Genomic DNA, 12210 nt, shown 5'->3' with positions numbered 1-12210 from the left:
GACAATGGGGCCTTAGAAGTAAAAGGAACAGTAGGAGGAGATATCTAAAAAATGACAGAATCTAGCAAATTACTTATCTTTGCTTATAGTCATCATTTCCAGAGAATGGTAGAATATAAACACAATCATAACTATTTTTTGTTGTGTTTTTGTTATTAAATCTTTTAAAAATTTTTTAGTGAAATGGAAGGATACCAAAAATTTATTGTGATAACTGCCTAAAGGTAACTATTTCAATGGGGTAAATCTTTCAATCAAGTTTTTTTTTTTAATTATTATATTTCAGTTCACTGCTTTCAATACTCTAAAGACTCAATCTTTTATGTATATATATTTCAGGCATTTTACTGAACTCTAGCTGAACTTCCAGATCTAGAGAAGTCAAGATTCAGGAACTTAAATCCACTCAGGTCTGAAATGTGTCTGGTAAAACTATTCTATTGGTGAGTTACAGAGTATAAATTCACCTAGCATACTATATTTAGTTGAACTTAGAATACCAGATCAGGTTTCCAACTGTCCAACATGTCCACCTTGCTGGATTTGCCTTGGGGCTGAACCCATATAAATGCCATTTCCCCAATTTCCCACTCTGTACATTGTAATCAAAGCCATAATAACAGTTTTGGAAAGGGAATTATCAGACTCTCCTATAGCTTCACTCACCATCTCTGTGACTTCCCAGTCTCCAATATCCTTTCCCTGACACTTTCTCAAATGGATTTTGATATAAGCTCCTTGAGGGTTTAATAATCTCAATACTATCTGTGTTCTCCATGCCTAGGTATATAATAAAGACTTAATGCTTTTCATTCATTCATTTGAAATTAATAGTGTGGAGACTTTGTCCATGATGCTTTCTAATATTATAACAAACTCTAGCAAAGCAATATATATATTTGGCCATAATACTGTAATCAGTGAAACTTGGCAATATGAAGGAAACTGATGGCTCTTGTGATTTGGGGGAGGGGAGGGTGGAAAGCATTAGCATTTTAAAGTATGTTTTTTGTCTTCTCAATTAAAATGTCCAATTTCAATCAATACCATTTCAACTCCTAAAAGCCTAGTACTTCTTTCCTCAACACTTCTCAGCAACATTAGCCTTTTCTTCCACTACCTATTCACTTAGATTAACATATCCAATAGCATTCTGAATTTTATTTCCTCTTGCCTCCTTAAGGAACTTGGCCCAGTAATAATTCCTCTTTTTATGCGTTTTCAATAGTCAAGCAAATTCAAGAGAAACAAAACTCACTATCTCTGTAAACCTGGCCCCTTCTTTCAATTTCTCTATTTCTGGCTGGTGTAATAGCTATAGACCTGGATAGGGTGTTAAGATAATCTCAGCTTGATTCCTACTTCAGACACTTAAATGCTACGTGACCTTAAGTAAGTCACTGAACTCTCTCAATGAGTTTCCTCATCTGTAAAATGGGGATAATTACAGCACCTATCCTCCAGTCCTTCTGAGAAATAAAATACATAAAGCACTTTGCAAAACTTTAAGTATTAATAAATGTAACTTATTATTACTATCAGATCCTTCTATTCCAGTTAATTACTATGTTCAGATATTTACAGAGGATGTTCTGTACTTTATGTTTGGATTATATTCCCTCTTCATCTCTGCCCTTGAGCTTATACTGGTAATCTGTAGATCTACATATCCATCCAACATGAGTCTTTCCCTCAAACTTCAGCCCACAATACCAGTGCTTATTGGATATTTAAAGTATATGTCCCAGAGACATCTTAATCTCAAAATAATTTTAATTTAACTCAATATCTATTTTTTTTTAATTTATCCTCTCAGTGCTTCAAGGTTTGCAATCTTGGCATCATCCTTAACTATTTTAATTCCTTCTTAGCACTTTCCAAATGTTGCTATTTTCAACTTTATGGCATCTCTCACATTTGACACCTTTCCTCCACTAACAGGTGAACACCTGTCTTCAGGTTCTGATTACTTAGAGGAGCTGATTTCCTAGCTGTCCTCCCTACTTCTGCCTCTATCCTTCTTAAGTACCTAACACGGGACCTAATGTATAGGATAGGCACTTAGCACAAATCTTAATATATGATTCCCATACTTGACCAACTCTAGTATTGCCTCTGGAATAAAATAAAAACCCTTGCTTAATCTCTAAAGACCTCAGCACTTGATGCCACCTTGCCTGTGCATGCTAGGAGACGTTGTTCCCTCCCTTTATTTTATGGTCCAGTCAAGCTGGCGTTCTCTCCATTTCTCATCCATGCCATGCACTGGCCATCCACAAGACATGCACTCTGTCCTCAGCTACACCTCCAAGTCCTCTTTTCTCAGACACCATAAATCTTTTCATTATTCTTCCAGATGCTAGACCAGTCCCACATTATATTTAAATATGTGTGTGTGTGTGTGTGTATCTCTTAGCTTGAAATTTATGATGTATAAAGTGAAGACTTGATTCCACTTGAATGTAACCTCATTGGAAGTAGAGGTTTGGGGGGGGGGGGGGGAGTTTGCACTTTTATTCCTAGAGTCTAGCACAGTAATTTAGTGATGATGGTCTCTTAGTATCTCTAATCTCTTTCAAAGCCTAGCTCAAAGTGCCCTCTTTTAAAATGATGCTTTTCCCCTTTTTAAGGAAATTTACTATCCCCATCCAGACAAAGAACCATGGAGTCTGAATGTAGAACAAAGCATACTGTTTTCAATTCTTTAAATGTTTCATGAGTTTTTTCCCCCTTTTGTTCTGATTCTTTCTTTTACAACATGACTAATATAGAAATGTTTAACATATTTATAGATGCATAACCAATATCCAATTACTTGCTGTCAAGGGGAGGGGGGAGGGAAGGAGAAAAAGGAAATCAAAATCTACTACCTTCACAAAATATTTCAGAGCTTTATCTCCTTCCTCTTCCAAAGCAGACCAAACCTCCACCTCATACCCAGACTTTATTTTTTAATTCTCTAATGCAGTTAACGTATTATAGCAATCTGTGTTAGAGGCTGCTAGATAGTTCAGAGTGCTGCATCTGGAACTGAATTCAAATATATCCTCAAACACTTAAGTATGTGAACCTGGACATGTCACTTAAACTTATGTTAAGTCTGCCTTAATCCACTGGAGAAAGAAAAGGTAAATTATTTCACTATCTCTGCTAAACCTCATGCCACACACTAGTGTGCTATGCTCCAGAGGGTCACATAGAGTCAGACACAACTGAACAATAAAAACAATGTCTTTATGCATTTTAGCTACCTGGACTCCTATAAAACTCCTTGAGGGAAGAAAATAAAGAAAATAAATAAAAATAAATAATAATAAAATAATATATAAAGATAATATAATGAATATATAAAGATAAAAATATGTAAATATATAATATACAAATACAATATATAAATATAATAAATATACTAATAAATATAATAAAGAAAATAATAAAAAATAAAGAAAAATAAAGAAAAAATAAATCTCAACTAGACATGACTTAGTCTAGCAAATAGTACATAAGCAGATATTTTAAATGATTGTTTTAATTACTGTTGTCTCCATCCTATGTTAACTTCATCTAGATGTTTACATAACCCTTTGAGGTGATGGATTATATCCATGTTCAAAAGATTAAGTAATTTTTTAAATCAAAGAAAGAAGTCAAACATTTTTAGAGATTTCCACATTCCTGAAGCATGAAAAAGAACATTGTACAAGGAAAGAAAGAAGAGAAAAACAGGAAAAGTAGCCAGATCCTTCCTATGGTATCAGAAAAGACAAGGAGAGATAGTTTCTAGAATTAAAGGGTTGTCAACAACATCCAGTGTTAAAAAGAATGAAAACAGGAAATGTAATTGGATTTGGTAACTAGAACTTAGGAGAGTACATACAGTGGAAGGTATATAGATATATTTCTTGAACTTTAAATCAATTTAAGAAATGTAGTATTAGAAAGAAAAAGAAGCAATTTAGCTATAAATGATAGCAGAGTCAAGCAGGGGAATTTACAAGACAGAGGAAAGGTACATTTTTTGAGAACAGAATAGTCAACAAAAAGGAAAAGTATAAAGATGCAAAAGGAAGAGATATAATATTTTTGGGGAGCTAGAACAAAGGGTATATTTTATTATATGAAAAAAAGGTAGTAAAAATTTAAGCAGTAAAAAGAAAACCATGTTTGCTCTTGATGTATAAAGGCCGATACTAATACTGTCTTTTGTTCAGATTAAGTGTCAAAAATTTTAATTTAACTTGGTAAATATAAAAGCAATTAAGTACAAAACTCAATATATATATATATATATATATATATATATATATATATATATATATATATATATATATATATATAAAATATATTCACTACATTTCAGTGAACTAAACATGCTCCTATTCAGATAGTTTTTATTAAAGAGATTATACCAGTTGTATAATTCTTTGGGCATCCAATATAAAAGACAGAAGGCCAATAAATAAACGAATGAGATATTCAAGAGAACACACAGAAATGGGAAAATTGAATATCAGATATAAACTAGTAATTTCACCTCTATCTTTGCCTGTTGAAAGACATTTGAAAATGACCATTCTCAGATCCAGTCCCTCCTTTAGCCAGATCTTATCCATAATCTTTATCATTTGTAAAGCCAACATATCTTGCCGTAGATCTTCACCAACCTTAAAATAAAAAGAAATAAAAGGACCACACTTTTAAGTCTAATAGTAGACTACAATCATATCATAATAATAATAATAATAATAATAATAATAACAACAACAACAACAATAGACTATGCTCAAAATTTTAAGTCTAACAATAGACTATACTCTTGAAAAGCTGAGAAAAATTCACTTTTCTTTTTAAAAAACAATTGAGGGCAGCTAGGTGGTGTAGTGGATAAAGCACCGCTTTGGAGTCGGGAGTACCTGGGTTCAAATCTGATCTCAGACACTTAGTAATTGCCTAGCTGTATGGCCTTGGGCAAGCCACTTAACCCCATTTGCCTTGGAAAAAAAAAAACCCTAAAAAAAAAAACCAATTGGGCTTGGGGGAAGCTAGGTGGTGCAGTGGATAGAGCACCAGTCCTGGAGTACCTGAGTTCAAATCCGGTCTCAGACACTTAATAATTACCTAGCTATGTGGCCTTGGGCAAGCTACTTAACTCCATTGCCTTGCAAAAACTAAAAAAACAAAAAACAAAACAAAACACAATTGGGCTTTTCTTCAACATTTTATCAGTTATTACAAGGGCAATGAAAGGAAGAGAGAAAAGGGGAGGACAGAAATTTCTTTGCTTCTTTATCTTCTATAAGTAAATAAGTGCCATATCTATAGTTGATCATTATGATAAATAATGCAGATCAATAATTTTTTACTTTCCCCAACTAATATAAGGTCAAAGGATATGAACAGGAAGTTTTCAAATGAAGAAATTAAAGCTATATGTAATCATATAAAAAATGCTTCAAATAATTACTGATTAGAGTAATTTCTACCTATCAGATTGGCTAAATAAGATGACAAAAAGGGGAAAGGATCAATGTTGGGAGGGGTTGTGGGAGGATTGGGACATTAATGCACTATTGATGGAACTGTGAACTGATGTGACCATTCTAGAGAGCAAAATGGAACTATGCTCAAAGAGCAATAAAATTGTTACCAATAAAACTGATACCATTACTAGGTCTATCCAGAAGAAATCAGAAGTCCCATGTGTTCCAACACATGCATAGCAGATCTTTTTGCAGTGGCAAAGAATTGGAAATTGAGGGGCTGCCCATCAATTGGAGAATGGATGAACAAGTTATGGTATATGAATGTGATGCAGTACTATTGTTCTATAAGAAATAATGAATGGTCAGACTCTAGAAGCATGGAATGAATTACAGGACCTGATATTAAGTAAAAGGATCAGAAATGAGAGAAATTGTACACATTAACAACATCATTGTGAGCTGATCATCCTTGATAGATGCAGTTCCTCTCTCATTCAAAGAGTTAGGACAACCCGAGGAGACCTGCTATAGACAATGCTATCTACATCCACTGGGAAAAAACTAAACTAAACTAAACTAAACTAAACTAAAAAAGCACACAGAATCTGAAAGAAAACTACATTTGCTTTTTAAAAATTTCTCTTAAGTTTTTCTTTCCTATCTCATGGTTTTCTTTCTTTTCTTTAAATTCTAATTTCTCATACAGAAAATGACTGTGTATGTACAATATTTGCCAGACTGTTCACTGCTGAGGGGAGGGTGGAAGGAAATTATCTAACTTAAAAATATGCATATACATGTGAATGAATGCTGAAAAACTTTAATAACATGTAATTGGAAAAATAAAAATAAAATATCAATTGAAAAGTAATTCTTGGGGCAGCTAGGTGGCGTAGTGGATAAAGCACTGGCCTTAGAGTCAGGAGTACCTGGGTTCAAATCTGGTCTCAGACACTTAATAATTATCTAGCTGTGTGGCCTTGGGTAAGCCACTTTGCCTTGCAAAAAAAAAAAACACCAAAAAAAAAAGAAATTAAACTTTAAGTATTTTCAATCTATAGTTTCACATTAATAACTTTTATATTAAAAAACAATCTTAAAAACTTGCAAAAAGCTTCATCTTTGAAGGTATTTCTAAAAGAGAAGGGGAAAGTAGAATAAGAGGCACAGGGAAGCCAAAACTGAGCAGGACTGATAGGAGAGACAGAAACAAAAATATCTTTCCTTGTTGCTTATTAAGATCTCCTGTTAAAGCCTAGAATTTGGGGTGGGGGGGTTGTTAAGAATTTGTACCTTATTTTGACATTTTATTTTGTTTTTCAATTTTGTTAACAATTACTGGTGATAATTTCAAAATTCATTTAAAAAAATTTAAATGCTTATTTCTTAAAAATAGAAGTTTTCCTTCAGTGGGTCTACCCATAGGATCATGAGAATTCCTCATGGATAAAAGACTATGATCTCCTGCTGTGAATGGATTATAAGAAAATAGCAAGTGAGTGGACAATGTGGGAGAAAGGAGTTGTGGTTCCATATGTAGATGAGGAAGCAATAAAGGATAAGGCCTATGTTCAAAGTTCAAGCACTATTTTTTTTAAAATAAAGGAATCTACCTATTAAAATCACCAGTTTACAGCAAAAGGGAATATGTTTGGAGAAAGCACAGGTTAGAAAACACATTGTCCATCATTTTAAATTTTGCTTTGTAATTGTTACTACCTAAATCTCTCTGTAAATGAAAAATGATACATCTTATAACTGCTTTTCTTCTCTATTACTAGCTAGAACCTTATTTAAAAGTCATGAGGACTGACTACTGTCTTTTCTTCTCTAGTGCATTGTTATTGTTTTTACTCTTTTACATTTCTGTCTCCTTCATTACTACTTTTGCCAGGATGGGCATTAGGGGTTCAATACAATATATATGTAAGTGAGAAAGAAAGGTCTTCCTTTTCCACAGATAATAACAAAGACTATTCCTTCTATGCTTTTGTTCTTCACTAGACAATGTGTAGACTATCATAGCTAACTCATGACTCTCAAATCTGTAAACATTCTAGCAAAGGCATCACTGTGGCTTCCATTGTCCTTTCCGAGGATGTTTCTGGTTATGTGAAGCTTTGTCCTACAATATGCACAAGAGGTTCTGGGACACAAAACTTCAAAGAGAAAATTATTTTATACTTTCCAATATGCAATGCTTTCCAAAGTAGAGGTCTTAGATTTATTTTAAAAAATATAATGTTTTAATAAAAATCATTAAATTACCATTTGGAAAACTAACTGCTTTAGCCAATACATTTCATATAAATAATAATTTTAATCTTTTCCTAAATGCTCTCAGCCATGGCCAATGGCTTAGCCACCATTTCCCCCATCATTATAATAGGACTACAGTCTAAATTGTTCTCTTTAAGGATAGTATGGAAAGTTCATTTCTTTTCATTCCTTAGTCAAGGAGCAACGATCTTTATTTATTTATTTTGGGTTTTTGCAGGGCAATGGGGTTAAGTGGCTTGCCCAAGGCCACACAACTAGGTAATTATTAAGTGTCTGAGACCAGATTTGAACTCAGGTACTCCTGATTCCAGGGCTGGTGCTTTATCCACTGCGCCACCTAGCCGCCCCAGCAATGAAGATCTGAGATGCACAGACAATGAGGTAGCTTATAGAATGGGTAGACTCCAAAGACAATGCAAATACTAATTTTGTTCTAAATTATAAATTTAAAGAATAACTAAGAAAAATTAAAAATGAAACTAATAGGCCCATTGTACACCAAGTGAACTACATTTCAGAAGTAGTTTGGAAAATATAACCATGAAAATAAAACATACTCATTTCCTCATTTCTCTCCTAGAAAGAAGAAAATCTCACCTTAAACATGACATTGATTTCCTCCCCTAAAGGATCAGCATTCACCATTGTAACTTTCAGGGGAACTGCATTAGAACTGAAGAAGGAACATGTCTGCAAATATAATGAGTATTAAATATGGGAATGGGTATAACATCCTACTAGGCTTTTTCCCTTAACTCACTGGTGCCTTTAAATCATGGCACCAGTGAGAGTAACAGCAGTATTCATTCACTAAAAATACCAAACGGAAAAAAAGCAGAGCTTTAGCATGAAATTCCCCACATTAACCAAGTCACTTCACTCTGTAACCACTAGGTCTCTGGCAATCTTGTTTTGTTGGGTTTTTTAATTCCCAATCCAGATGTAATTTAAAAAGTAAAAATAATATAAAGTTATTAGGTTAACCAAAATAGTTCAGGGCACTATATTAAACCCCATACTCGAAACAATAATTAGAAGTTTCAAATGGGCATATTTAGACTTGATAAAACAAAAACTAAAAATTATACCTTTAGAATGAACTGCTGTGAATGGCTGGGCTTCTTGATTAACTGGGGAAGGAGATTCCCATTTAGGGAAATAGTGAACAGACACCAAGTCCCCTCCAACTCTGAGCCTGTATGAACAACCTGCAATTCTTAGGGTTTTCCTAAGTTACACTGCAGCTACATTAAGCCCATAGAACAACATTGCCATGTTCACAGAAGTATGACGAAGATACTTTCTTGCCTTTCTGGATTTCCATGTTATAGATACAATGTTCAAAGTAACAATGAGAAGCAGAGGGTCTAAGTCTTATACTGACAATAAGTATAAACTGATTCCTTTCATACATATCTGCTCTTTTAACCAAAAGCAAAAGTTCGCAGATCTCGCACATCTTAGAAGTACACTCTTAATAGATTGATTGTTTTGCTTTATTCTCTTGGTGACTTGATATTAACATTATTATTATGTCTTTTTCAAAATAAATGAGGTCTGCAGTTGGTTTTAAATGATTTGCTGAATATCAACAGGGTCTATATGATCATCAACAAATATTTAAGACTAAATATATAAATGAATTTTTCTATATCTGGGGTAAAAGTTATCTATATAATTACCAGTTACATCATTATACCTCTACTTATCTGATGCTTTCTTTGTACTGTTTTGAAAGTGTGATGCCAATACAAAAATGTATATTAAAGCATACCTTAATATTCAGTTCTTTTGCCACAAGACTTGGATTGAGAGGGAGACGACATTTATTTCTTAAGAAAAAGGACTGTACCCGTTCCATGCATCTTTGGAGGACAACCTGAGAAAAAGATATACATCTAAATTTATATGAAATAATCTGGCTGATTCTGTACCACTTTTTTTCAATTTCCTTTCTTTCTTTCTTTCTTTCTTTCTTTCTTTCTTTCTTTCTTTCAGGTTTTGCAAGGCAAACAGGGTTAAGTGGCTTACCCAAGGCCACACAGCTAGGTAATTATTAAGTGTCTGAGACCGGATCTGAACCCAGGTACTCCTGACTCCAAGGCCGGTGCTTTATCCACTACTCCACCTAGCTGCCCCTTGATTCTGTATCACTTTTAAATCGATATTAACTGATTTTATCCTAAAATTGCCCAAGTCATGATTCTTTGTCTCTGAATGTAATTAGCTCAGAAATTTAATTGTGAGAAAAGTTTAGAAATGCGGTTCTTTTGTAAATCACTATTCTATTCTTATATCAAGGAATTCTGTAACCCTTGAAGAATGCAGGTGGACATCAAGGAATCTGGTCTAATGTCTTTACGCTACCAGAATGTCCTTCAAGGTTGTTTATTATTTGAAGAAGTCTGGTCGACCATCTCTAACCTTGTAGATGGACTCAAATAGTAAATATTTCTTAATCACAGGAAGGAAGGGACTTTGGCTAGTCCCTCAACCCCCAATTTCCAATCAATCATGTTGTCTCCCATGCCTCAGATCTGTAACCATTTGCAATGATTTCACCATTTATGACACTGACCTCTTTAAATTAATCATAATGTGGTCCCTATCTATGAAGTCCTTGTCTAGTTCTATATTTCCCTAAAACTATAAAATGGGTAGTCATTTTTCCACCTTTGCTGAGGAAACTGGGATCTTTTTTATTGGCAAGTTTGCATTTTATTAATAAATTGATCATGTTTCAGAACTTTATGCCTTGGTCTTATTTTGACCATAACATATGTAAAAAAAAAACATAAACAAGAAATAGCAGTGAAAGTACAATTTTAGAAGAAAAAGGAAGATATGAAAGAAGGAGCTAAAGAAAGAATGGAATTTGATTTCCTAGAATATGAATGAAGAGCTTCTAAGCAAGAATGGAAAGCACATAATAAGAATGCATTTGCTTCAGGGATCTAAACTCAAAATGGAAGGGAGATGAAGATTCAGGTAGAGAATCTGTCAAGAGCTATAGGCATAGTATAGAAACTCTAGTTGTGGAATACCTAGGAATACCCTGGGGAAAATAGAATAGTAGAAGAAATTATTTTTGTTTCTTCTACCTATACACCAAGGGGCCAAAGATAAGATTCTAAACAAAATTAATTTGAAATATTAATGCAATGAACTAAATATAGCTCCATGGTTATCAACAAACCTGACAGGCAAAAGTTCAGAACTGAAATATAGAAATGGAAAGGTATACCTTGTTAAGAGAGACTATTTTAGTTGAAAATGGGTAGTAAATTCATACTGTATGTCAAAAAGAAAGACATAAAGATATACACTTATAAGATAACCCTTGAATCTTAGGGGATGAAGGGAGGATAAGGCATGGGAAAGAATGTTTGAGTGAGGAAGAAAGGAAAGAAAAAGTAATAATGTTTCCCCTTGCCTTCAATAAGATCATCTCTAATTCCTTGCAATTCTCTTACAAAAGTATAATTTGTAAACACTTTTTTCAAATTATGAACACTATAATGCAGCATGCATTTACTAAGAACAACTTATGCCACACTGTCTTATTTCCCTACTTAACAATCAACTGATAGATGAGGAGAATGCTATATAGTAAAAAAAGGTGTAGTAAAAAAAGGTTGTGAAGAAAGTCTTGCAAGGTAACATTATGGACAAAAGATAAAGGAATAGACTAATAATCAGGTAAATTTCAAATTAGTTTAAAATTTATAACTTAAGGGTTTCGGGTATAGATTAATAGAGTGATAACAACATGGAGAGAAGAAACTCTACTGGAAATGTTATGGGGATCTCTTTTTAGTCCTGTTCTGTTCATTATCTGAAGTCACTTAATTTGGACCAAAGTCATGACAAAAATGAATGAAATTAACCTGGAAGAAATAGCTATAACTTTGAATGACAGAATCCAAAAAGAAGCTGAGAAGCAAAAGAACAATAATGAAATTTAATAAAGATAAAGTCTTGGACCAAGACACAAAATGTCAAAGTTATTTGTACAAATTCAGCCTGAGAGAAATTTGAGAAGAAAGCTATTAAAATGAAAAAAGACACACAGTAAGTGGTTCAATAGACTACAAACTCAATGAATCAACACTATTAGCCAAAAGTTAATGTGATTTTGGCTTATATTAACAGAAATATATGTCTTCAACAACAGTTCATAATCCCAACGTGGGTCAGTTTAAAACTCAAATATGATAGTTCTCAGCCTTTCCTTTCCCCACTTTTTTCCCTCCCTTTTTTGAAAAATACATTTGATTGGTACTCTTATCTTTATATCACACTAATAAAAGGTACACTTCTAACAACTCTGCCCCCCATCTATATCATCCATTTAAAAAAGAAAAAATTAAACCCATCCAACAGTGACCTTTTCAGACAACATAAAAAAATGCTTTGAACTATAATCCCCTGCACTTCTCTACTTGAG

General features: G+C 33.5%; 1 protein-coding gene across 3 annotated transcripts in view; it reads right to left on the bottom strand.

The window, feature by feature from the left end:
- Window positions 1-12210, bottom strand: part of PIK3C2A (phosphatidylinositol-4-phosphate 3-kinase catalytic subunit type 2 alpha) — a 192084-nt gene that overhangs the window by 20023 nt on the left and 159851 nt on the right. For all 3 annotated transcript variants that reach the window (XM_074230187.1, XM_074230184.1, XM_074230185.1), the window contains 3 exons: window positions 9538-9642; window positions 8361-8453; window positions 4535-4664 (listed from right to left, as the gene is read on the bottom strand). In XM_074230187.1, the coding sequence (XP_074086288.1) occupies window positions 4535-4664; window positions 8361-8453; window positions 9538-9642 (328 nt within the window). The remainder of the gene's footprint in view (window positions 1-4534; window positions 4665-8360; window positions 8454-9537; window positions 9643-12210) is intronic.

Source organism: Macrotis lagotis, chromosome 3 (assembly GCF_037893015.1).
Source record: "Macrotis lagotis isolate mMagLag1 chromosome 3, bilby.v1.9.chrom.fasta, whole genome shotgun sequence".
NCBI classification, from domain to species: Eukaryota; Metazoa; Chordata; class Mammalia; order Peramelemorphia; family Peramelidae; genus Macrotis; species Macrotis lagotis.
This window is presented reverse-complemented; position numbering and strand designations above follow the sequence as displayed.